The sequence below is a fragment of the Genypterus blacodes genome, unplaced genomic scaffold (genome assembly GCF_046128005.1).
Source record: "Genypterus blacodes isolate CSIRO-AG114 ecotype Tasmania unplaced genomic scaffold, CSIRO-AGI_Gbla_v1 ptg000279l_1, whole genome shotgun sequence".
Taxonomy (NCBI): Eukaryota; Metazoa; Chordata; class Actinopteri; order Ophidiiformes; family Ophidiidae; genus Genypterus; species Genypterus blacodes.
In genome coordinates, this window is record NW_027467070.1 from 144,339 (window position 1) to 170,402 (window position 26,064).

The 26,064-nt window shown below is 46.6% G+C and overlaps 3 protein-coding genes across 6 annotated transcripts; all 3 read left to right on the plus strand.

Moving 5' to 3' along the window:
• On the plus strand, nt 1-4,411 carry troap (trophinin associated protein). Its single transcript, XM_076172051.1, has 14 exons — nt 1-139; nt 496-602; nt 721-964; nt 1,072-1,585; nt 1,867-1,961; nt 2,196-2,247; nt 2,345-2,481; nt 2,586-2,640; nt 2,739-2,818; nt 2,919-3,005; nt 3,147-3,254; nt 3,345-3,603; nt 3,686-3,879; nt 3,974-4,411. The coding sequence occupies exons 2-14, from the start codon at nt 538-540 to the stop codon at nt 4,046-4,048; spliced, it is 1,965 nt and encodes a 654-aa protein (XP_076028166.1). The 5' UTR covers nt 1-139; nt 496-537; the 3' UTR covers nt 4,049-4,411.
• Nucleotides 4,412-8,044: 3,633 nt separating this feature from the next.
• LOC143017295 (ATP-dependent 6-phosphofructokinase, muscle type-like) lies at nt 8,045-13,396 on the plus strand. Of its 4 annotated transcripts, none has more exons than XM_076172047.1 (21): nt 8,045-8,118; nt 8,300-8,377; nt 8,982-9,171; nt 9,275-9,440; nt 9,589-9,633; nt 9,870-9,978; nt 10,074-10,169; nt 10,273-10,365; nt 10,502-10,627; nt 10,741-10,805; nt 10,933-10,996; nt 11,093-11,239; nt 11,365-11,435; nt 11,525-11,612; nt 11,747-11,899; nt 11,989-12,153; nt 12,250-12,311; nt 12,403-12,514; nt 12,626-12,725; nt 12,864-12,969; nt 13,094-13,396. In XM_076172047.1, exons 1-21 carry the CDS (start codon nt 8,047-8,049, stop codon nt 13,233-13,235), a joined length of 2,250 nt encoding a protein of 749 aa, XP_076028162.1. In that variant the 5' UTR covers nt 8,045-8,046; the 3' UTR covers nt 13,236-13,396. The 4 variants fall into 4 exon arrangements, with proteins under 4 accessions (XP_076028162.1, XP_076028163.1, XP_076028165.1 ...); XM_076172048.1 differs by having other exon boundaries at nt 10,933-10,990; XM_076172050.1 differs by lacking the exon at nt 10,502-10,627.
• Nucleotides 13,397-14,569: 1,173 nt separating this feature from the next.
• On the plus strand, nt 14,570-25,088 carry larp4aa (La ribonucleoprotein 4Aa). The gene is made up of 16 exons (XM_076172035.1): nt 14,570-15,143; nt 17,305-17,422; nt 17,645-17,803; nt 17,947-18,031; nt 18,131-18,267; nt 18,356-18,459; nt 18,556-18,666; nt 18,752-18,805; nt 18,909-19,121; nt 19,340-19,443; nt 20,854-21,087; nt 21,202-21,256; nt 21,379-21,537; nt 21,662-21,807; nt 21,919-22,129; nt 22,454-25,088. The coding sequence occupies exons 1-16, from the start codon at nt 15,027-15,029 to the stop codon at nt 22,880-22,882; spliced, it is 2,436 nt and encodes an 811-aa protein (XP_076028150.1). The 5' UTR covers nt 14,570-15,026; the 3' UTR covers nt 22,883-25,088.
• The last annotated feature ends 976 nt before the right edge of the window (nt 25,089-26,064 follow it).

Sequence of the window (26,064 nt, forward strand, 5' to 3'; positions counted from 1 at the left end):
GGAAGTTGACAGCCTCACTGCGGTGTGAAAGGGACATTTAAATCGGTCCAAAACGGCAAACAATCGGAATAAACTGCGTCAGGAAAGACTTTATCTGACGCACGGGAGGAAATAACGGAGTCCCTTTTGTATTTTGAAAGTATGTAACTCGAAATAGCGATTTTTAAAACATCTTCGCTCACATCAAGCGTGCGCAGACGACGCATTATTGGTTCGTTTAACGTTTCCGAAGTTTACCCGACTTCTGTTGGTAATGGCTACTTGGTACTACTGCGTGTGGAATATATACGACTAAGTGGTTGACGCGTGGCGTTTGTTATTGTTTTTCTGCCTTATGTTTTATGTAACTTTAAAGCTTTAGATTTAAACGCAGGCTCGTAATGTCGTTTTGTTAATTCTGTTGTTATTCATGTTTACACTCAGTCCGCTTCTCGTCTGAATTGTTTTCCTGCTTGGTTGCATCTGCTTGCCAAATGTTGCCATTTTGTATTCCAGGAGTTGTTCTTCACACCTTCACCCCCACTCCCCACATTTGGCATGGACTCCTCTTCTTCTGTCCTCCGTCAGCACAGTCACAACAAAATCCGCAGTGAACATATGAGGTAAGATGGACAACGACCATGGAGTTAACATGAATATGATGATCTTATGGGAGTTATTTCAGCGTGCAGTTATCAGAAGTTGCTTTACTCTCTTGCTGTTGTTTTTGTCTCTACTCAGAACAAAGAATGAACACAACAAGATGCCAGCAGATCCAAAGCCTCCCAAACACACCACGTCTGTATCTCTCCGTCCCAGCGGGGATATTGAGAACAGGGATCCAGGCTCCAGCTCTGAGGCGGGCAGGCCGGCGTCTGTGCGGCCGGGGATCAGCAGGCTTCCCGTGCTCGCAAAGTCCCTCAGACTTCAGACTCCCTCAGATTTCCCTCAGTCCCTCCACAGGTGGGAGGAGAAGCCGCTGACTGTAAGTGTCTCCAAACCTATTTATTAAAGAACCACAACAATTCTTCTTTATCAAATGTTTAGTCCCCCCCCCCCCCCCCCGATCGTTCACATTTTGCTTTTCTGCAGGGGAAAGCAAAGACGAAGAAGCCGTGCACCCGGCCTGTACCATTCAACCTGTCTCAGCCCAAGAGTGCAAGAACCGCCTCTGTAAACCAGACGGGCCGAGTGCGTCCCCAGCCAAGGACTCACACAACAGCCCACCTTGAAAGAAACGCATGTAGTACTCATCCCAAAACAAAACACATCAACGCTAAACCTTCACACCCTCCAACTGTGTTTAACAACAACGGGGGCGCAACTAAAGTGCACCAGTCTGAGGGAAAAGCTCCAGAACACTCGCTGCATCTGTCAGGACAGCCTGTGCCTTCCAGAACATTCACCACCTCAGCCCTTCTGTCAAATCCTCTCCCGTCCTCCTTCCCTGATCCTCCGCTGCGTCGGCCCTCTGCTCAGCCCGACGGTGCTCAGAGCTGTTTGGCTCACATGGACCTGCTCACTCTCAAAGACACGTCCAACAAGTCTGAGGCAGGCTGCAGCGTGCAGACGACCACTCAGGGTCATTCGTCTAAAGGTTCAGCCGGTAAGTTCAGTGTTTGCCTCTGCGCCGTGACGTAGCTGCTCGGCCTCGTGGCACGCCAACTTCCTGTCATCCATTCCTATACAAACATGTGTTTAGTTGAGTTTGTCCACATCTCACCTCAGCTACAGTGCAGCAGCAGTTCATTACTCCAAAGCTTCACTTGTTTCACTCCGCCGCTGTTGTGTTTGTTGTGACTTTGACCACATTGCTCACTTTCATTTTCCCTGTGGGTTCAGCATGCGTGTTAACGTGTGTTATATGTTTGGTTTTGTGTATCTCAGGCACAGGGGAGCTCTTCCAGCCCAGCCACGCAGCTTTGCTCAGTCTTCTGCGAAATGAAGGCGTGAGTGAGTCGTGTAAACCCTACAACTACCAGGTGAGGCGCTCTGATCCATCCACTGGGCTCAGCTTTGGTTCTACAGCAAACTGATTCAACGACACTGAGACTTTGGTCTGTCCCACTATAACGTGTGTGTGTGTGTGTGTGTGTGTGTGTGTGTGTGTGTGTGTGTGTGTGTGTGTGTGTGTGTGTGTGTGTGTGTGTGTGTGTGTGTGTGTGTGTGTGTGTGTGTGTGTGTGTGTGTGTGTGTGTGTGTGTGTGTGTGTGCAGCCACAGCGAGTATCTGTCATGAAGAGCAGACACCATGTTGGACCCACTGCAGGTTAGTATGAGGTCAGAACCCAACATGAGCTTTGAAATGTTGTTGTTAAACTCTGGAGGTGACGTACGTAAGTTGATGCACACGTCTGTTCTGACAGGAGCACCAAAGTCGGCTCAGTTCTCCCCAGACGCCGTTGCACTACAGAGCATCCTCCAAAATGAGGGGCTGAAGCCCCTGGGTGCCACACCCAGAGCCTCCGTGTGTCCGTCAGGCAGAGGCACCTCAATCTACACAGTAAATAAGTGTTTCCTCCTGCTCTGTTTCTGCTTTGTTGCCCCTTTATTGTCATTAGTATGAGTTATTATAAACACTGCATGGACGCTCATTTCCTGTCTCAGGCTCAGAGAGTGCCGGTCAGAAAGAACGCTGCAGAGACGGCCGGAGGTCCAGTGGGTAAGACGCCGTATCGTCGCTCTCATCTCCTGAAGCCTAATGCATCTTTATCTCTCCGTCCTCTTGACCCTGATCTGACTTTGCCTTTCCATCCACAGCGGCGGCATCCAAGACTCCGCTGAAGAAATGGTCTCCTCAGAGAGTCCCTAACACCAGACATCAGCCCATGTCCTCCAGGGTCAGTATGAGCCTGCTGTGGGCCCAGCTTATACGCAGGTTTAACACATCATGATATCTTCAGGAAGACTGTAGCCGTCTCACAACTCTGCCGTTTTCAGAAGTGGACTCTGTCTGCACACCGCTCGCCCTTTGTCGGCACTCCGGCGTCGAGGATCCGCAACGTCGACCTGAAGCCACACAAAGAGGTGAGAGAACAGCAGCCAGGCAGCTTTGCAGTGGAGCGGAGGATCATGAGAGGATTGAGTTCTCATTTTAGTAGTTTACTACAAATAAATGTCAACATTCCACACGACTCTGATTTAAGATCTGCTCTTGTTTGTTTGCAGGAGATAGTTCAGAGGTTATTCTACGATCAAGAGGAAGAGCAGAAGACCAACGTGCCAGATGAAGATGCTGAGACCCGAGCGGAGCGGCGACCCGGCCCGGCCTCGGCTGTAAGACGAGCCGCCCACGCTCTGCATCCTCAGAGAGGGACTTTGTTCTGAAACGTTTGATGGAGCCCCAGTGTGTTGTTGTTCCTCTAGATTGAATTCCAATGTGAAGAAAAGGGAGGCGTTGCTCACTCAGAGGAGGAGGATGAGGATGAAGATGAGGAACGAGAGCAGCCGTTCATCCAAGCGTCGCAAAGAGAGTCGGTCATTTTTTTCTCAACAGGCAAGAAGCTGATGAGAGCCCCGCGGTTTGAGACGCAGGAGAGCTCTGCTCCCCCGGAGCCTCACACAGAGAGGAACCAGCTGCAGGAGGAGAGCCAGATTAACCCCCGCATCCCCAACCTGCACAGAGGTAACGCTGAAGTCTCACACTCCCTCAACTGATTAGCCCTAGATACGTCAATGTCATCATGGGTCAACGTTTTGTTTTGCAGACCACTTTGTCCAGAAGAGTTCCACTCTGAACCCGGCGGTGGCGCTGCTACGCAAACGTCTGCCCCAACTGGAGGAGCTGCGATTGGACGAGGAGGTGGCCACCTACATCTCCCTGTCGGTCTCGGGGGCCCCACCCCCCGGGCCTCGCTGTGGGAACCCTCTGGCCTCCATCCTGCACTTTGAAGACTCCACTGTGAGCACAGCACCGGACGGTTTGGATTTGTGTGTGTGTGTGTGGTTAAAACGTCCACATGTTTGAAAGTAAATGTTTCCTTTTTGTTTTACAGAGGTTTGTGCCAATTGACTTTGATTCCTCGCCGGCCCCCTCGTCGCCCTGCAGCTCGCCTCTACGGGAAAGATGACTTACTTGCACTAAAGAGTTTGTTTGATGGAGCTTGCTGATTGGACGGAAGCTTTCTAACCATCTTAGTTTGTCTCACACTGATGTCAGCAGCCTCCATGAAGTTCACAACGTCTCCATCCTGCCCCTGTTTGGTTTTTTGTCTTTCTTAGAAAAGGTCAATTTTGTTGTATGAGGCTTATTTTCTATTGTAGATCACGCAAATAAAAAAAAAGAACATTTGTAAAAGTGTGTAGTGGTTTAAGTGCAGCCTGGACTTTCTCAGTGTTAAAGCTCTACTAGACTCATAGATTTAAATATGACAGAATGTTGTGGACTGAAAAGGTTCATGTTCTTAATGTACAGTGTTTATAATAAAAGTATATAGTGAATGTCGCCCAGCTGTGTGTGAGTTTTCATTTAACTCTATAGAAGCCCACCGGCATGTTTATGCTGACTCAGCAGAATCTGGGGTCACCATGATGGAGCTTTCTTCTGTTTTGGGCCGTTTGCCTTTGTAGCTTTTCAGTTGTAGTTCAGCTGTTTCACATAAATTGCACAGAACTGAAGTGTTTCTTAGTCATCTGTTGCTCCTGAACCATGATCTTGTTTATTGTTTTGCCACAGCTAAGATGGCTGCTGCCTCTTGGTGTTTAGTGTAGAACTCCACTCTTTCTACTTGAACTGAGAGCTTTCACCCTCTCAAGTAGCTTCTGTCTCTCCTCCCTCTGTCTCTATTCTCTCAGTAATGTTTGCAGATATTGATTTCTCTGCTTGCCAGTTGCTCTTTTATTGCCTGTGTCCATCATGTTTCATTAAGTCCTAATAGGGAGAGATGTTATAGACTGTATGTATTTCTGCAGCTTGATCTTTCTCGTGTGTTGCTCTCAGGTTCTGTGCTCACATCTCAGCAGTAAGCGTTGTTGGGGTGAGGAGGGATGCCTTTCATTGTGTGATAGTCTGGGACTTCCCTATTGGCCAGCAGGTTTCCAGGTGGATCCTATTGGCCTTCGTGACAAACATAGTGACCCGGGTATCAAGGCTGTCAGCTGTATGTCAGCCTATGTCATCCTGCGCCCCGGCTTACTTTGCCTGTTTGCACCTCTGCAGACGAGAAGGACAGAGTTGCACTGCTGACTAATGTTTCCTTGTGGCAGTTACATGAGTCTGAACTACATGTATGTTTCTATCCCAGTCCTCTGCTCTTTTAATCCATATCCACAGCTGTTGTTACTGCAGGTCACATCATATGTCATATTGTCACGGATTCCTTAAGTTGTCTTTGGGCCAAAGAGTTCATGCCCTTCTCCTCCCTCCACATGCACCAAGGCAGACGTGGAACTGAACCCTGTTGACAGAACAGCATATGTACATATAGTACATTTAATGCCTATCATGCAGCTATACTGGATCAGCTGTCATCTAGATCAGCCTTTGGCCTTACAGCTGTTCTCTATCGAGGCTCATTTCATGTGTAGGAGGCTGCAGTCACAGAGTCCATTGCATATACATTTACCTACTTCAAACCTACCTTAACGACCTACTTTGTCTGGAGCAGATGAACATGAAAATGCTGACATCACTATAATACAAATAAGAACAGTATTAATGTTGTTATTTGTAAACGCACCAGTGGTTTTTGGTCTAGATTTGAGGATAATAAGGTTTAATTTGTGGATCTGAGGGAACCCTAAGCTGTGCAGACCCCAGCTTGCTTTAGAGGTGATCCTTAGAATCCACACAAAGATATAAAAAAATGTTAAACGTTGAGGCGAATCGAGGCAGCTGAAGCTCGCGTCCGACATATGGTGAACATTTTGTGCCTACAGTAATCCTGAGAGGCTCGGCTGGGTGCTGGGTGACATGTGTGTGCAGGGTGTGGTGACAGACATAATAACGTAAGAATTCTAAAGTTTTAAGAGCCAGAATGCTTATGTTCACAAAGTTACGTTTCTGCTTCACCTGCTGTTTCTGAATCTGCTGCTCCAGCTTCTGTACAGATGGCTTTCAGTTTTCCTCTTTGATTGTCTTTGGAGCCGTTAAGTTTGAGTTTGTAATGTTACCTTATTTGAAAATTAAACAATCAAGCAGGAGAAACAAAGCAAAGCAGTCAGTGACAGAACTACTACTATACTACTTCTGTTCATTGCTAATGCTTGTCATTGTTATATGTGTGTATTTTCATATGTTGATGATGCAGCTGGTTGGGTGCAATTAATGAATCTATGTGTTGTTATTGTTCTGTTTACTGCACACACTGGGAGGTCAAAGGCAAATCTCCCACTGGGACAATAATGTCTCATCTAATCTAATCTAATCTAATCTATTAATCAAGCCAATAAACATTTTGTTGGTTTTGGTCTATGGACAATAAAGTGGTTGTGCACAATCAGAGACAAAGAAAAAGAGACACAAATAGTTAACAAATGAGTTCTAACACATTTATCTAAGATGCAATACTGTGATTTCTAAGATATAAGACCTCTATGATTCCAATTCCAGGCCAATAACTAACTTCAGACTGATGTTTGGAAAAGAACTGGACATCCTGTACTGGAGCAGTAAAGACCAGCACATCAATATTGTTGAACATAGATGGGGGGTCGCTCGCATGTCACTTTAGTACCAAGTGCATTGTATTTCCCCGTCTGTATCTGTCTACCGCAGGTGGTTACAGTGGCTGGTATATTTAGTTCAGCTGTGTGTGTGTGTGTGTGTGTGTGTGTGTGTGTAAGGATGGTGGAGTGTGTCAGTTGGTGGGGGCGTGGGGCAGGATTAGGGAGCAGTTGCCTATAAAGCCTGAGCCTTCACCCATTAGTCCTTCGAGAAGCGGAGAGCGAGTAAGAGCACTCTGATCTTTTCCCCTCGTCGTGCCACGAGTCTCAACGGTCCCCCTGGAAACATGTCCAGCGATCTCCACAATACCATGGACCCCACCAAGATGGGGGTCGGCCGCTCCATTGCTGTGCTGACATCTGGAGGAGATGCACAAGGTGAGTAGACGATAACCTGGACTCTTAGTGTAGTGGAGGTACAGATGGGTGGCAGGCAGCACTGAGCGCCGTTATCAGACAGCATTTCCTCTCAAAACATTGGATCCCCACCAGCTGAAGAAGCGTGGGCCTCTTTCTCCTGAGGTGTGATATAAATGGATCTACTTTGCTTGGAGGACAGCCTGACTAATTGGACACAAGAGCCAAATAACAGAAAGGGCAAGTGGAAAACTTTGAAGGCCAGCAATGATATCAGTTAGTGGAGGGATGCAAGGTTGAGAATCTTCTGAGGTCATAAGACAAGTAAGATTCCTTCTTAGAGTCACAAGACAACCAACGTCTGACCTTTTAATACACCCGAGTGTAAATGGTGTCCTGGATAACAGACAGGTTTATGGTGCAATTTGTCTCCAGAGTTAATAAAGCCCATAAACTCTGCTTACATTTAACGACGCCCCGCTAACAGACCGTAGTTCATCCTCTACTCTAATATTCACTTCCACACTTTGAAGCTCCACTCGATGGCGTCTCAGCCTCGTCTCCATTCGCTCTCCGGTCTGTGTGATGATTCCTAAAGTGTAGGTTTCTGTTTGCACGTGTGCCTTTTCGTCCCTTGTCCTCTTCCTGTGTTGTACCATTTTTGCATCATTGGGGCTAATTTTAGTGGCAGTGACCTTTTTCTGGAATGGAAGGGAGAAACACCCCCATCCACACAGCTGTCGTCTGCTGAAACAAGAGCTGCTACATGCCAACTCACAACAACACAACTCTGGCCTTTAGTGTCGTGAACATCCAGGGACAAGACAGAGCACAGACGTGTCACAACATCCACTCCTGTCCTTTCCCTACGGCTATTTCTGTCCAATCGGCTGCCAATGTGCGTCTCAAATCACTTAGGGTTACATGGACCTGTGAAGCCTCAAACTGATGCGTAGAGTGTTGGTGAAGCTCAGGCGCTCGTATTGTGTTGTAGAGCGCCCTACAAGACAGATCATGTGTTTCAATCCTCTGTTTGTGTGTCTCAGGTATGAACGCTGCTGTGAGAGCCACAGTGAGAGTTGGTCTCTACACTGGAGCCAAGGTCTACTTTGTTCATGAGGTACAGGACTTCTACATGAACACATTAGCACACATGAGGCTGTTTGCTTTTAAAACTGCACAGAGCTAAATATCTGAGCCTTCAGGTGCTTTAAGGCCCTTTTTTAAGTATTAGCCATAATAATAGTGTTAGTAGATATATCTGTACCTTCAGCTGAAGTGTGTGTTACTGTGTGCTGCAGGGCTACCAGGGACTGGTGGATGGTGGAGATAACATTCGCCTCGCCACATGGGAGAGTGTGTCCATGATGCTGCAACTGGTGAGTGTAGACCAAATACACACACACACACACACACACAGAGACACACACAATACAACTCACAAGGTGACTTACTTGCTGATGGTTGTATGATTTTGAGTCACATGTTCGACCCTCATGTAGCTTATTCTCATGATTTATGTTGTTCTCAATTTAAGTGGACAGGCTTTGGTACTCTAAGGTTCCTTCTTTACCCTCATACCTTCCATTCTACCCTAAAACGTAAAGCCTTAAAGTGCTGTTAAGGCACAAAAACCAGGGATTCTATTCCCAAATGTAAAGCAATACTCTAAAAATGACTTCCAACTGCTGACTCCACTCTATCACTGCAGACAGACAGAGCTAAGGGGGAATAAAGGGGTTTCACATTTCCGTCCATCATCAGCGTTGTCTAAATTAAAAGATTGCGCAGTGGAGAAGCTAAGACAAGTCAAGGATGAAGATGTGTGTGAGGCTGATCAAAGGAATGGCAAAGGGCCATGTTACATTTCTAGGATTTCACTTTGAGTGTCAACAAGATTTACTTAGATCATGAGGGAATTGCACTTTAATATGCTTGTCCATCTGTAAGTGGTTTTAAAGCAGCTTCTTTAATCACTTGCAGGGCGGCACCGTCATCGGCAGTGCCCGCTGCAAGGACTTCAGAAACAGGGAGGGAAGAATGCAGGCAGCCGCCAACCTGGTGAAACTGGGCATCACCAACCTGTGTGTGATCGGAGGCGATGGCAGTCTGACTGGAGCTAACGAGTTCAGGACTGAGTGGAGCGGACTGCTGCTCGACTTGGTCAAAGCTGGTATGACGCAATGAGAAATCTGTGAAATCTGTTATATTCTATTCTACCAAATATGCATCTTGTCTTACAAGGCAGTAAATGTGTCCATATTGTTTTCCTCCAGGTAAGATTACTGATGCTGACGCTAAGAAATCCTCCCACCTGAACATCGTTGGCATGGTCGGCTCCATCGACAACGACTTCTGTGGCACTGACATGACCATCGGCACCGACTCTGCGCTGCACCGCATCATGGAGGTGGTGGACTCTATCACCACAACGGCACAGAGGTCAGTCACCACTGTGCAGTCACATACTGCACACACACAAAGGACAGCAAAGAACAGAAGAAAGCCAGGATGATACTGAACATCATGCAGATACAGAAGCTTCCTTACACATGTTCATCACTGTTCCTCTCTCTTGATATGTCCACAGCCACCAGAGGACTTTCATTCTGGAGGTGATGGGCAGACACTGTGGGTCAGTACTTGTGTGTTTACATAATGATTCCGTGTGATTTGTCCCACTACAACAACCATTTGTCAAAAGCCAATACATCAAATTAAAGAAGAACAATGCTTGTAATTCTAAATAATGACGTATGTGTCAGATACGTTATTATGAGGCTCCACCTTCATGCACAAACATATAGCATGTACTTGATGCCTGACCCTGCACTTCACTGAACATGTGTGTGTGTGTGTGTGTGGTTGCAGGTACCTGGCTCTGGTTACAGCCCTGGCCTGCGGTGCTGACTGGGTGTTCATTCCAGAGATGCCACCAGAGGATCAGTGGGAGGATCACCTCTGCAGGAGGCTGACTGACGTATGGAATGTTGGATGGATAATGCAGGCATTCATTGATTCATGAATTTACTGGTGTAATGTCTATAAATAATATTTCTTCCTGCCTTATTTCAGCAAAGGAGCAGAGGTTCCCGTCTGAATGTGATCATTGTGGCTGAGGGTGCCATGGACAGGGATGGAAAACCAATCACATCTGACATGATTAAGAAGGCAAGTCCTTCCTCCTGATGTCAGAGGTGTAAAACACAACTATACTGTTCAAACAGCCCAGACCAGGCAGAAGCACTAACAGATGAATTCTCTTTGTCTCCAGCTGGTGAGTGACAGGCTGGGCTTTGATACTCGCACCACTGTGCTTGGTCACGTGCAGAGAGGAGGCACGCCATCCGCCTTTGATAGAATCCTGGTAAGCAGAGCATTAAATCACACAATTTGACCGACGATACAACTCTATCTCTGTCTCTGCTCACACAAACACACACACACACACACCTGGTACTCCAACTGTGTATGATGTGTGTGTGTCCTCCTGTGTCATTCAGGGCAGCAGAATGGGTGTAGAAGCAGTGATGGCTCTGTTGGAGGCCACACCAAGCACCCCTGCTTGCGTGGTCAGCCTGTCCGGAAACCAGGCGGTCAGACTGCCGCTCATGGAGTGTGTACAAGTGGTACGTCTCAGTCTTTTCATGCTACAAACAAAGTTTCTGATGACTTTTTAAGGGTTTGTGAGATGTATACTGGCATTGCCCTCACACACTTTATCACTCTCTTCCCTTTGCAGACCAAGGATGTGACTGCTGCCATGGCTGAGGGCAGATTTGAGGACGCTCTGAAGCTGAGAGGAAAGTAAGAAGGTTTTCCTCTAATGGTTGTTTGTGAAGCACAGCATTTTACTAACATTGAGCAGTGTCTGTTATGAAATCATATCATGTAAATCAGTTGTAAAAGCTCCAATTGTATTTTTGATTGGCAGGAGCTTTGAGAACAACTGGCACACATACAAGCTGCTGGCTCACATCAACCCCCCAGATGTTAAGGTAAGGACCAAAAACTCTTCTTCCTTTCAGTCTTCCTTTCAAATCAATGGTTGAAGAACACAGTTTAACCCTTCATCTCCTCTCTTCTACTGCCAGAGCAACATTAACGTGGCCATCGTGAATGTTGGCGCCCCCTGTGCCGGTATGAACGCTGCAGTCCGTTCAGCAGTCAGGATGGGCATCATCCAGGGCCACAACATGTTGGCTGTCCATGACGGCTTTGATGGTCTGGCTGAAGGACAGGTGGGTGCATTTTAACCTTTTGACTTGTGTAAGAGCCAAGAGAATAAAAGTACTACTGCTTCTGGATCATATTGCTTCTAGTATTTGTGTTATTCTCATCCATGACTCATCTTCTTTCTTTCCAGATTGAGCCCATCACCTGGACTGGAGTGAGTGGCTGGACTGGAAAGGGAGGCTCAATGTTGGGCACCAAGAGGTAAAAACAGTACTTACATTTCTTATCGTCAGTCACAGCTCTATGAAGATTTCTAATGTGGTATTTGTCTTTTTGTATGTTTCTCAAAGATCTCTGCCAACTAAAATGTTGGATCAAATCAGCAAGAACATTGCCAAGTTCAGCATCCACGCTTTGGTGATCATTGGTGGTTTTGAGGTAAGATGTGGAACACACCTCTCTTCAGGCACACAGTACCAAGATTGTCAAAACAATTCCACACTTCATCCTCTTTTAGGAAAAACAGAAACAAATGAATCCTGACTTTCTGCCCTTTCTCTCTTCCCCTGTAGGCCTATATGGGAGGCCTGGAGCTGGTTCAGGCCAGAGCGAGATTTGAGGAGCTGTGCATTCCCATGGTTGTCATCCCTGCCACTGTGTCCAACAACGTGCCTGGCTCTGACTTCAGCATTGGCGCTGACACAGCCCTCAACACCATTACCTCTGTCAGTGCCCTATGACAGCAGATACACACATACACCAAACACACAAAACCAGGCAGCTTAACTCCCTTATGTTCTCATTTCTTCTGCAGACCTGTGACAGAATCAAGCAGTCCGCAGCAGGGACCAAGCGCCGTGTCTTCATTGTTGAGACTATGGGCGGATACTGTGGCTACTTGGCCACCATGGCCGGCCTGGCCGCTGGGGCTGATGCAGCTTACATCCATGAGGAGAACTTCAGCATTAAAGACCTGGAGGTGAGCTGATGTTCAGGAAAGAACATGATCTGTTTCTGTGTCCTCAGTTTGATGAGTCAAGTATTGTGATTTAACGATGAATAACTTGATTTACAGATGAATGTTGAACATCTTGTGCACAAGATGAAGACCACAGTGAAGAGAGGTTTGATTCTCAGGTGAGGGTTGTTTAGATGATTCCCTGAATGCAAGGAATGCAACATGACTATCACCTGCTTATTACACCCCACTTATCTCATCTTTGGACAGAAATGAGAACAGCAACGCCAACTATACCACTGACTTCATCTTCAACCTGTATTCTGAGGAGGGTAAAGGCATCTTCGACTGCCGTAAGAATGTCCTGGGACACACTCAGCAGGTCTGTTCATCTGGCAAAGAGTTACAATGAGCTATGATTCTTTGTTCTTCTGTCTCTATGTTGCAAAAAAGGACATCACTCACACACCTGTCTGTCCTCTATCAAATACAGGGTGGCACTCCGACACCATTTGACAGGAACTTTGGCACAAAGATGGGTGCTAAGTCTGTTCTGTGGCTGACAGACAAACTCAAGGACTGCTACAGGCACGGTATGTGGAGCAGGAAGATGTCTGTGATTTAGAAACTACTTCCTTTAACCAAATGATTCTACTGCACATTTGGGTTGTTTAAAATACTTTCTTCATAATGCAATTTTATATGTGCTTTTTCCCTTTTGCACAAATTAGGTCGCATCTTTGCGAACACAGCTGACTCTGCCTGCGTGTTGGGCATGAGGAAGAGGTCACTGACCTTCCAGCCTGTTACTGATCTGAAAGCAGAAACTGATTTTGAGTAAGCCATACACCTTTTGCATATATAATAGACAATATCGCCAACAATTTTAGATTTTCCATGCCTGAAGCAAAGGGAATAGACTGAATGAGACTGTGACTGATTCATGCAATCCATTCTGCAGGCACCGTGTTCCCATGAACCAGTGGTGGATGAAGATCAGGCCCATCATGAAGATCCTGGCCAAGTACGACATCAAACTGGACACATCTGAACATGCTGACATGGAGCATGTGATCAAGTCCCCAAAGTCTGTGCAGAAGTAGATTCAGTCTGATCTCAATGAGCAAGTGGATATACAGTGTATGAGCAATTTACTGTTCCATTATTTACGTATTTGTTCATATCCAACTACCCATTCACACGCCCTGATAAAAGCAGCTGCCTTCCTCTCTCATCAGATGCAGTGTTTTCTAGCACTGATATCACTCAGTACATTCAGTTCATCAATGTAACAAGTTTCTTGTGCATTTATCACAGATATTAAAGATCTGACAACTTCAGCAAATGTCTCATGAATGATTATTTGTTTGTACTGGAGCACTGTGTCAAGTTTATCTCAGAAATGAAACAAATTAAAAGGAGAAATTGCTCTCAGTTTGATACAATATTCTGGAGACCATGATGCCACACAAAACCTGTGGAATGAAAGACAGCTGACCTTGCAGCTGTGGCTCACAATGCAAAGGACAGAGGAGTGTGTGAATAACAGCCAGATAAGAACGCCTGCCACTGCTGCCAGGCCTGTACAAAGTTTTGTGCAAACAGTGAGGGGACGACCACACAGTCTGCAAGGCAGCTGAGGAGTTTGTCTTGACTTGTCCATCAATTCATTAATCATGTTTCTTTGTCTATTGTTCAAAAACAAAATGGACAAACTAGATCAGTAATTAAAACTGCTGATATCCTCATCATTCTCATCTTTATCGCATTAAAAATGATACCATGTGTGTTCTTTGTAGTAAGTATAGAGGTGTGTAAAATGAAGTACTGGAAATGTTTGAGCAAAGGAGAAAGGTCACATGTATAGTTACAAATACTGAGCTGTAACTGTTACATGCTGTTACTGCAGGTCACACAGAGAAGTTAACAACGTGCTCATGTGCGTGAGTTACAGACCCTATTTACATTGAAATTCAAAAATGAAATATACTTGTTCAAGTTCACGTTTTTCCTTTTTATTGTTTTAAATGTATGATATATGGTACAAATATGTTTTAAATGATTCTGATGCTGATTCTGATTCTGATAACCCACATGGGTAGTACACATTTATTCACACTCTCATTTTAACAGGCGTTATTACACAACTCCTATTTAGACATGAGGTCATAAGTAACTAAGGAAACTTTATTGCTGCAATTAATAAGCTGAGATAGATTGTACGCAACAACCAACAAGCACAAGGTTTCACTTTGCTTAATCGTTATCTCGCAGCTATAATACAAAGAGTTGAGACATAAACTAAAGGTGATAAAGCCTTCATCATACCAAACAAACTGAAAAAAAACATTAGCTGGCACAGAACTACAGCGCGAAACCGGAAGAGGAAATGGAAACGCTTTGTGGCAGAGGTCATCAAGAACTCGCGGTGGCCGCCGGGACGTCGGCGGACTGTGTGCCTGTGCCGAGGAAAGGTGCGTGTCCCCAGTGTCCGCAACGGTCGCCCGGTGAGGAATGCTCCGCACGAAGCCGGTGTGCACTGCTATATTTGACGGAACGGCTGCCGGGACGGAGATCCAGGGAGAGCCATGGTCTGGTGTCGTGTCTACAACTACGATCTGAGCGCGCGAGTTTGATTCATTCAGCTAACTGACGTTAAGCAGCTCGGTGGCTCGTAGCACGCTAGGTCGCTAGCCGCAGCCTGTAGCATACGTGCTAGCCGGTTAGCTAGCTAGCTAGCGAGTAAGCTAGTTTTCGAGTGTCGCTACCAGCCCGGCGGAGCAACAGAGAGTCGGATACACCGCGGAACAACAGGCGGCGTCTCGGGAAGAGGAGGCGGTGGCAGGCGGGGGCCGGGAGAACGCGACGGGGTGGAAGTGAGTCAGGAGCGGCTGATGAGTTCAGACCAGGGCGGAGAGCCGCCGCTGCTGCAGGAGGAGGCTGACCCGGGACCGAAGACCGGTGGGAAGGACGAAGCTCCGCTGGGCACCAAAGGAGGGTCAGGCGGCATGGTGAGTGCGGCCTTGGAGCTAGCGGCTAAGCTAAAGCACAGCGGCTCACTGGAGACCTGTTAGCGGCACAAACGTTCTCTCTTATGTAGACAGATAGACAGATATACACATAGATACATAGACACGCTTATTGAAAAATAACAAACATTTCAGCAGGATGTCGACATTGTGACATTTCGTAATCATTTGATGGAGTATTTGTGCAAGGTTACATGACTTCAGCAGTAGAAGCTACCAGTCTCGACGCGGCTCCCACTTTAACCCTATAACTCTTATCTGACTCGTTACTTGTTTTGCGCTTGATTCGGGTCTTTTTCTCAAATGTTTAAATCTTAAGCGAGATGTCCCGACGCAGAAGTCAAATGGCTAACGCTAGCTTAGCCATCCGCTGAAGCGAGCCAGCTCGTTAAGTAGTTTGCTGAGTAATCATTAGCTTGTTAGTTAAGTTGTGACACAACTGTGAGGTCGAGGCACCGCAGTCAGCGTTAACGGGGCTCTGGGTGAGATGTTGTGGGTGAAGTGTGTGAAAGTCTCGGTGGTTTGAAGGAGAAACTATCGTTCATTCAGACGATTTCTGCCTGCTAATCGCCCTGCTAGCTAACTCCGCTAGCTGGGACATGCGTTGCTAGTACCTGGCCTGCTGCGCTGCGCAGTCAGCTGACGTTACTCTGCTCTCTACGGCCTGTAGCACACACACACACACACACACTCATTGTGACCATGTGTGAAGTTTCGCACTTTAGACACGTTCCCGCTCCTCTAAATGACCCCCGGCCCTGCTCGCTGAGTTCTTTTCTCCCCGTCCAGTGAATAAAGAGCCGTCTCGGCCCTGACAGCTGCTCCTGTCAGGTCAGAGAGCCTCGGTTAGAGGGGGCGGATCTGCTGGCAGGTGGCAAAGTCAAAGCGAGAAACCTTAGAAAAGCTCTCATCTGCTCTTTTTGGGGAGAAAAGCAGCATCCAGAGTGTGTTACATTAATATCTGCATGCCTTTATATGTAAGGGAGCTATTCCTGTCCTCGGCGCTCTGCAGGCTCAGGGCTTCTGCTGCCTCTCATGCCCATCTGATACTGGAGTCGATCCTGCCCTTGATTAATGTGCTATGTTGGTAAATGTCACATGTTGAGTTTGTCACTACACTGGTTGTAGACTCGCATAGACTGAAATGAATACTTGATTATATTTTGGATTTAGGGGGGTGCGGATGTATATATCGTGGTAAAACGTTTGTTTTGTAGTCCCAGGCAGACTTGTATGCCCTCAGTATGCACAGAGAACATAAGACTCTGTTAGAGCTGCAGCAGCCCTCACCCAAGCTGTAGGCTTCTGGTTTCATCAATGGCTTTATTTAAGCGTGTGGGCACTGAAAGTTTTAAAGTCCTTCTCCACATTGAGGTTAACAGACAAATAACCCCTTTTGTCAGTTGGGAATCACGGGACTGTGTGTTAACGGGCCGCAGTTAAATTCTTTGGTTTCCAATTATATGGAATGGAGGCCCAGCAGTCTACAGTTGCTCCTGTCAGCCACGGATCACACCAGGTGACTCCACTGATTGCTCCCTCTATCCAAGGTGGAAGTCATTAGTGAAATCAGCTGTGAGTGCTGATAAGTTGTCTGAAACCCGCTAGAGGAAAGGCAACATTTGATGTAGATTAGTATTAAACTTTAGTGCTTGATAGTTTATTAGTAGACTTGTATGATCCGGATGGTTCCATCGTGTTGGAGTGATTTTTCTAATGTGTTTCCCTGCTTGTAGACGCAGCTCGTTGGAGTGTTTGATATTTTCCAGTCCGGCGGTGTTTAATTAGATCACATTACGTTGCCCTCCTTTGAGTTCTGCCTTGAAGGTCACAGATTTCCAGATAAAGGCCGTTTACTCCCACACTTTACAGCTGATAGGTTTATATGGAGGATGCATTGTGGGACTTAGGGTGCATATTTAATTTAATCCATAACTCGTGATGTGATGGGGGATAGATGATGTAGAGGAGTGCTTTTATTGAACTAATCAATGTTTTATTTGATGGTAAATCACGTTGCAGCTGCATCGGTGGCGTTTCAGCGCTTCAGTTTGCATTTAAATCCTTCAGAGTTGTAGATGACCTAACAACTGTTTTAATGTTTAAACTCACTTGAACTGTTTTTGTTTGTTCTGCTCTGAAGGTCACCTCTAAGGGAGCTGGTCTGAACCCAAATGCCAAGGTGTGGCAGGAGATGCCTGCGGCCCCCAGTGAGGCGGTCACCAGCAGCCCTCACTGGCCCCCAGCAGACATCACTGAGGGTGAGAAACCTCATCTGACCAATTAGATATCAATACATCAGTATGTTGAGACTGTGTCGTCCCTCAGCCATCACATGAATGTAACCTCTGCATACATCTGAGTATTATTAGTGCAAACATGTGACACTAAACCAAACACAGAAACTCCAGAATGCAGGAGCTGCACTAAGAATGATGACTATTTACTTCATTGTCATATTGAAACTTTTATTTTGTTCTCAGGCTACTCTGAGCCTTCATCCATCGGGTGCAAGCAGTACTCTGTGGGATTCACGGCCCTGGAGGACAGCAGCTCCCCAGCAACAGCTGAGATAGCAGTAAATGGAATGGACCCTCCAGAGCTGGGCTTTGCCCCTGCTGAGTCCACCACAGGGACCTCAGGTCAGTCACATCACACACTGATGGATGCAACCAACTGTAGCTTTAACAGGGGATGTTTTCAATTCATTTCTTGGTCTGATCAAAATGTTAGTCTAGCCTTTTTATTTACAGTGTAAGTCTTTTCTTTGACCTTTGTTTCTCAGCGGAGCCCAAAACTGAAGAACAACCGATCTCCTCTGAGAACCTCCGTGAGTCTCTGAAGAAGGAGCTGGAGTTCTATTTCTCCAGGTGTGTATCTGCAGCCACTGTGCTGCAGGTTCTTTAGAGTTGCCCACGTTCTTTACAGGTTAGCAGACGCCTAACTGTCCTGCCGTGCTTTCATTTCAGGGAGAATCTGTCAAAGGATTTGTACCTGATGTCCCAGATGGACAGTGACCAGTTTGTCCCCATTTGGACCATAGCCAGCATGGAAGGCATCAAGGTCCTCACTACCGACATGGAGCTCATCCTGGATGTGTTGAGATGTAGGTGGAGAGATTCAGACCGACTGTCACAAAGTCATCTGTGTAAACCTACGAGCTGTATGTAAAGACCCTGTTTCCTCTCCATCAGCCTCTCCAATGGTACAAGTGGATGAGAAAGGAGAGAAGGTTCGTCCTAATCACAAACGATGCATAATCATCCTGAGGGAGGTCCCAGAGACCACACCTGTGGAGGTAAAGCAAACCTATGCATCCACTATAATACATACAGAAAGCTCTTTGGGTGTGAATGTTTGGAGTGTAAAACCTTCTCCTCTGTCGCTCTAACAGGAAGTGGAATCGCTCTTCAAAAACGACAACTGTCCAAAGGTGATAAGTGTTGAGTTTGCGCATAACAACAACTGGTACATCACATTCCAATCAGACACAGATGCTCAGCAGGTAAAGGAAGCTGAATCCACGTCACCTTGTTTATTCCACCTGACATATTGAGCTGAATTGATTGACTGACTTGTTTCTGTCTCAGGCATACAACTACCTGAGAGAGGAAGTCAAGACATTTCAGGGAAAGCCCATCATGGTGAGTCCCAATGCTGCTCCTGTCTCATTATGGAGACCTCTTCTATTGGTTGATCTCTTTTTAAAGTGGCCTCACACTCTGTTCTCTCTTCTCCCTCTGACAGGCCAGGATAAAGGCCATCAACACGTTCTTTGCCAAGAATGGCTACCGTAGCATGGACAGCAGCCTCCAGTACGCCCAACAGTCCCAGAGCCAGTCGCAGTACAACTCCCCCCTCTACATGCAGCACGTCTACCCCCAGCAGCAGTACCCGGTCTACGGCATCGTACCTCCCACCTGGACGCCGTCTCCCACACCGTATTTTGAAACTCCTCTGGTGAGTCACGGCAGACTTGCATACCAGCGCTCCCTGCGCTCCCTGCACCTCTGTTAAAGATTTGCTTCCACTTGTGATTCAAAGAGACTGGCATAGTTTTAACATCGCTGATCTCTGACCTGTCAATCTATATTATTGATCCAATACTTTTCAGCCTAAATATAATAATTGCCTTGTGGACGTATATTGAAGTAAACACGACTTCTCTTCGTACGCAGGCTCCATTTCCCAACAGCGGCTTTGTGAACGGCTTCAGCTCTACTGGTCACTACAAGGGAGGCTCCAGCTCTCTGAACATGACTCGCCCATTCAACAGGAACCGGTAAGAGTTCATCACGACTTCCTGTCTGTGCTCGGACCTCTGTGTTGAATTAAAACCCGAAACGTTTTCTATCATTGTAAACACTGAACATCAGCTCATCTGTGGTAATAATCTGTGTAAGATAACTTAACCCCGCCAGGGCAGTGAAGTTCTTTATTCCCTGTCTTCTTACTGTCCCCACAGTGTCCCTCTCTATTCAAGAAAGAATGTAATAAATGCCTTCAGGTACCATTATTCCTGTACAATAAGCTTCACCGCTCTCCATCCCTCACCATGCTGCAGCAGCCAAACCACTATCAGGGCCACTCCCATCTTTATAGCCATAATCCTTCTCATCACTGTGATGAGTGTGTTGCCAGGTTAATGGACATCCTGGCTTTGTCGTGTCATTTGCTAAACGTAGGCCGGCCTCCTGATTGGCAGCAGCAGCAGGGACAGCCATGTAACCGTTTCCTCCATCCCTTACCATCCATTTGATTTCTGTTCCTTACCTTTATGTTGCCACTGCTTTGGTAATCGCCAAACAATTACCCAAGAGATGTGCTCTAACAAAGAAACCCTAAGAGTCGAGTCTGGGTCAGCTGGTGTGTCAAACTGAATTACTCCAGAGGAGAAGAATAACAGGTTGTGTTGGGCGGTGAAGTGGCAGCTTGGACTCTTCTTAACTCGCCCGATGATGAGATCATTATGCGCATAGAGGGAAGATCATGGAGTGAAGTACCTGGCTCTCTCTCTTCCCCCTCCCTCCTCTTCATCTCTCGTCCCCTCTCTCTGCTCTTCATCTCTACCAAAGTCAGGCGCCTAACTCCATGTCCCAGTGAGCGTTCAGATTATGAGATCTGAGGGTCAGGATGAAGATCAGATCAGTCCATGCTGCCACGTCTCTCCTGAGCCTGCGTTGCTCTCTTGGGTCGCAGGTTGACGCCAATCTGACTCTTTAGTCTCCACTCTTATGTCCTGAGCACAGATGTAACTGAGGGAACCCCTGCATGTCTGCACCGTCACCCTGAGGACTCAGCATGGTGTCCTCTATACGCAAGCACATGTTGTTACTGTTCTGTACCACCGGTGTTTCCATGGAACTTAGTTAGCTGCGTTTGGCTCTAACAGTGGAGTGACTCATGAGCCAAAACCCCCCAAAAAGTCCAGTTTAATCATTTCCATCCTTCAACTCCAATTGTAATGCAGTTTGCCAAATATATGGTTGATCAGATTATAGCTAATAAACTACAGATGCTGATCTTCTGGCAGAGCTGCTGGCTCATGGAGGTTATGTTGATGACAGCCTCGTGGTCAGGCACACTGAGCTCTCAGAAGGTCGCCTCTATCTGCAGAAAGTTCTACAGGAAACACAGGTTGCCAGTGTGTGGAGTGCTGTTGCTCATTCTGACCTCTTGTCCACTCCAACAGAAACCATGTGAAGCCCCAGGCGAGGACCGGCGAGGTGACCTCTGCCTCCATCACCCCCGTCCCCTTGGAGAGTCTGACTGGGCTGCGCAGCCCGCAGCCACCTGCTACTGCTGCCGCCGCCGCCACTGCCACCCCGGTCCAGACAGCCACTGACCTGAGCTCGGCCTTCTCCCATCTCTCCTCCTCGTCCTCTCTGGACCCCGGTGATGACGGCAGTATGGCCGGGCGTGGAAGGTAAATCTGCCGTCTATTTTACGTGTTGTCTTTGTTCATTATGAAGCTTCTGCCTCTCCAGAGCAGTGATGACGCCTTTCTAACGTCTAACTGTCTTCACCTGCATCATTTCAGACGGAGCACCACTTACAGGGGAACACGGAGGAGGCGAGAGGACGAACGTATTACGGTACGCCTGCTGTTCATACTGAGCTGATACTTGTGTGTTGTATTTTACCGTGTGTGTGTGTGTGTGTGTGTGATGTCAGGATACCTCCTCCACCTCGGCTTCATCTTAATTTCATTTTTCAGAGGCCTGTCCCGCTGGCAGAGTTCAAGGTTTCTCCTCCTAAGTTTGACTTGGCAGCCACTAACTTCCCCCCCCTGCCCGGCTGTGTGGTCAGCACACAGGGAGAGCCCGTGCTGGAAAACCGAATGTCCGATGTGGTTCGCGGTTTGTACAGGGACAAGGTAAGAATAGCCTTGTCACTCTTTATTAGATCTGTAACAGTTTGCAAATGCCTGGGGTATACAGCTCTGAGAGAAGAGCTGACAGGAGGAGAAGTTTAACATGAACGCTTTCTTGCTTTTGCAGACCGAACACGTCAATAAGGAAGCAACTGTGACTCCGGCTCCAGTCCAGGTCCAGGCCCCGGTCCCAGAGGAGGCTGCGGCCGTCTCTAGTCCGGCCCCAGCAGCACCGAAGGCTGCTGCACCCCCGCTGGGTCCCTCCGCCCCCGGGTAAGACCTCACTACAACACACACACACTCACTCCAACCACTCTAACTCCAAGAATGAATAAGTTGGTAAACCGCAGTGCTAACATGAAGGTTTGTAAATCTTTCTCACAGTATTACTCGTCCAGAGAAGAGGGTTGAAAGGGCGGAGCCTCCAGCCCCTAAGGTCACCCCACGCACACCTGTCCCGCCTCCGGCCAACACACCCTCCCCCACACAGTCTGTGCCTAGTCCCAGGCCTCAGCCCTGCCCCGCCCCTGCACCGGCCACGCCCAGCTCGCCAGCACCTACAGCCACTGTTGCCAGCCCTGCCGCCACAGCACAGGTGGGAGTCTGAAGCTTTGTTGTTTCTTACCTGTGCTCAATTTTCTTAAGTTGTTGTGCAGAACACACCTGATGATGATGACCTACGCATAGAGGGGCATTGGGCAGTGGATCGACTGGCTTTGGTTCTCTCGTCTCTATCTGTGTATCTCCCTCCCCTTCTATCTTTGCTCTCTGCTCTTTCCCTCCAAAGTCCAGAACATCTACTCATTCCCCCGTGATGGTTAAGATTATGAGATCTGAGGGTTTGGCACATGAATCAGAATAATGTGGGACTGTGAATCATGCATGTAAATGAGCTAAAACACTTCCTGTCTCCATCCAGGAGCCCCGCAAGCTCAGCTATGCCGAGGTGTGCCAGCGGCCCCCCAAGGATCCTCCTCCCGCCGCCCCCGCCCCAGCTCCCGCCGGCACCGCATCTGGCCAGCCGCTCCGCGAGCTACGTGTGAATAAAGCGGAGGAGTCGGGCTCCACCGGCGCCGCAGACAAGCAAGAGAGAACCCACGACAAGCAAGAGAGAACCCACGACAAGCAAGAGAGAACCCACGACAAGGAAGGGGGGTGGGAGTGCAAGGAGAGCCGACCGCCACGCGAACGTGACTCTCAAGGCTACTACCGCAGCAACGGCCCCAGAGGCAACGGGGGCCTCAAGTTTCGCGAACAGAGGCGCCCGCCCCCGGCCCGCCGCAACTCCCCCCAAGGCTACAGGCACACTGGCAAAGAGCAGAATATTCCACCGGTATCGCCAAAGTAAAAAAAAAAACAAAAAAACTTTATGAATGGAGAAAAAAAGCTGTATGACTATATACATGGATATATATAAATATATAAAAATGAATAACATAAAAGCAACAACATTACGGTAGCCACCTTCTCCCCTGGGACTCGTCCAAAGAAAAGCTTTTGAAAGACCGGGACGTCCAGGACTGACGGGCAAAGTGACATCTGAAGGAAGTGTGAACTCTGAAGGGCGATTTTGGAAATGAAACAAATCGGGTATTGGCCTCCAGAAAATGCTTAAAAAGATTTTTAAGTGGGTGCGATTTCTTTTTTTTCCTTCCCTTTTTTCTCCCGGAGGACATTTCATTCACGCTCTGCTCGGTGGGAGGTGGGAGGCTGGGACATGTACGTGGCCCTCTACCTTTTTGTTTCATTTTAAAGAATAGATGTGGTCTGCAAGGAACATATGCACTAAGAAGAAAAGAACATGCATATATGTCATGTACATATACAAAGATATCACTAACACGCAATGAGACATCAGTTTAGTTCTTTGTGTGCTTAGAGGTCTGCAAGAGTGACTGAACAGCGGACGCTTGTCTGCGAACGCGTCGGTAAGACATTTGATTGACGTGCTGCAGGCTTCTGCTGCACTCCTGAGATGAAACGGAAGATTTTGATTTTTTTTGTTTTTCTACATCAGAGGCTCAGAAGCGTCGTCCTCAAACCGGGCGGCGTCCTCCTCTAATGTATACGAATGAAATGTGTTCTATGGTGGTATTTTCGATCCTGGTTAACAGTTGGTTTAATGTGTCGCTCAGATTTCAGAGTAGTTGTTTGCCACAGTCAGATGGGTGGTTTTTGTTTGGGGTGTCCACTGGCCTGTCAGCCGCAGTGAGCCTGCTCGCCTGGTCCAAAGTTGTTCGTCGTGTTCAGTTTGATCTCTGTCTCTCTCTCTCTCTCTCTCTCTAAGCTGAAAAGTGTGACTCGAGTCTGTTTGCTCTCTGATGGATTCCGAACTTTGTCATGTTGATAATCAGTCAGGTTCTCTGTTTACATGTTTTGTTTTATTTTGGTTAGTTGGGTTGTGTTTTTTTTCCCCCCCGAGGAACAGGAAGTGTTTAGCTGTCAGCTGTGACTATGGAGTGCACCTGATGGGTTTAGGTGAGATTTGGCTTTTCTACATCAACACAGGATATCCAGGTTAAGCTTATCTGTGAAATGTTCTTATTAAGGGCATAGTGTCAAACGTAGGCGGAGTGCTGTTAGCTAAGGACGATAACTACATATATTTGGCGGCCGAATCATGGGCGTGTAAGTAAATTGGGTCATTTCCACGTGCTTTGTGCCAGCTGCCTGTGATCATAGTATGATAGGGTCAAGTTTTGAATTTTATTGACACGGTCTGCTAAATAATGTAGTCTTGGGACGTTTTTGCCCAGTTAAACTGGATTTTGAAGAAACTGTAGAGGTGTAGTTGCCTATGCTATATCGTTATAACCCGTCACTAGAAAACGTGTGTGGGAGAATGTAATTGTTGTAGTACTGAAATTTCAAGGGGAGGCTTTGGACCGCAGGTATCCAACAGATTGTTTTGTGCTTTTAGGGTGAGTTTGCTGTTTTCTTTCTCTTTTTTCTTTTTTTTTAAATTTGAATTTTTTTTTTCTTTTTGACTTAGAATTCTCAGTTTGACTCACTGTATGTATTGCTTTTTAAATTTATTTATTTTAATTCTTATGCGCTGAACGCTTTTCTCCCAATCTTGGTAGGCTGGTTTCCCCAAAGTTGTGTGAAATCGCATTGGCAAACTAAAATCACACATGACGTTTCTATAATCTCTGAGATTTGTCGGCTGAGCGAATACTCCATGCATTGACTTCGGGTTTAGCAATGCAGTAAAAGAGTAACCAATCACTGGCGCCCTTTGTTTTTCATTAATGAGTATGAGCAGCTAGTGATTTAGTGTAATAAAATAAATGCACTAACTTCTTTTTAAAGAATCTCACTCATGAATAATGTGAAATCATTTAAGAAGCATATGGTTGATGTTGACAGGCTTGCAAAAACCTTCAGGAATTGCTTTCTCCCCCCCCTCCCCTTTCCACATGTTTGGGTTCTTTTTTTCTGTTAATTTGGGTTGGGGTGGCTGACGAAACTATAGTAATGGATCAACCAAGTGTTTGAGACACAATCCTAGAACTGTATGACATGTCACCAAAAATAAATTATTTTGATTTGGCTCCCCAGTGTCCTTGTTCCTTCATTTTCTGTTTATACACACAATGGGAAATGTGATGTACAGCTGCCACTAAGTTTTTTTGCCTGTCCAATTTCCAATTTGTCAAACCGAAACTTGCATGAGAAAGCATCAACTCTTCACTTTAACAACGCTTGAAGCAGCAACTTCCTTCCATAATACCAAATATAAATGTCAAGAGATTTTCTTTGCCTTGTTTGTGTTGTCAGTAAACATTTATAATTCACCTGTAATCCAGTTTATTGTGTGAAATGTACCAAAGTATTCTTACTGAACAGATTCTCTTATGATGGGTGAATGAATACTAAGTTAATTCACAAAAACGTGTAAAACGGAAGGGAAGAACTTTTAAATGCATAATAAAAACTGATGCTCCGTTCGAGTGACGTTAGAGTTATTCCAATTTGAAAATTACAATCGACACGATGTGTAGAGTAGCAGCTCTTTCCCCAGCAGCGCCCCCCTGTGGACAGCAAGGTGAAATTCGTCATTGCTTACAAGAAAGGTTGTGGGTTCCAAACCTGTGCAGCTGCTTACCACGACTTATTTCTGCTTTATCATTTTAATTTGAATTCTTACAGATTTTGAGGCAATTCCCAGATTTCCAATGTTAGTCCACTCCTCACCGTTGGTCTAAGCTCCATTCTGCACATTTAGTTAGATGTGTTTGTTATCGTTTAAGGTGATAAATGACTTATCTCTAATTGCTGACGTTACAGTGTTAACCCCTCCCGGTATGTGACTTGAACGCGGCACACATGTCCAGCTGATCGTGGATATAAGCGGAAGGTATTTGCGGCATGTCCGCTGCGATCTATGCCTATATTAGGAAACTTTAAACACTCGACAAACATTCATCTTTCATTTGGATAACTGGTTATTAAAGATTTAACATGCATTTGTTATGTTATCGTAGGAACAAGTACACATTTGAAACGTACGGGTGTACGGGCTGATAA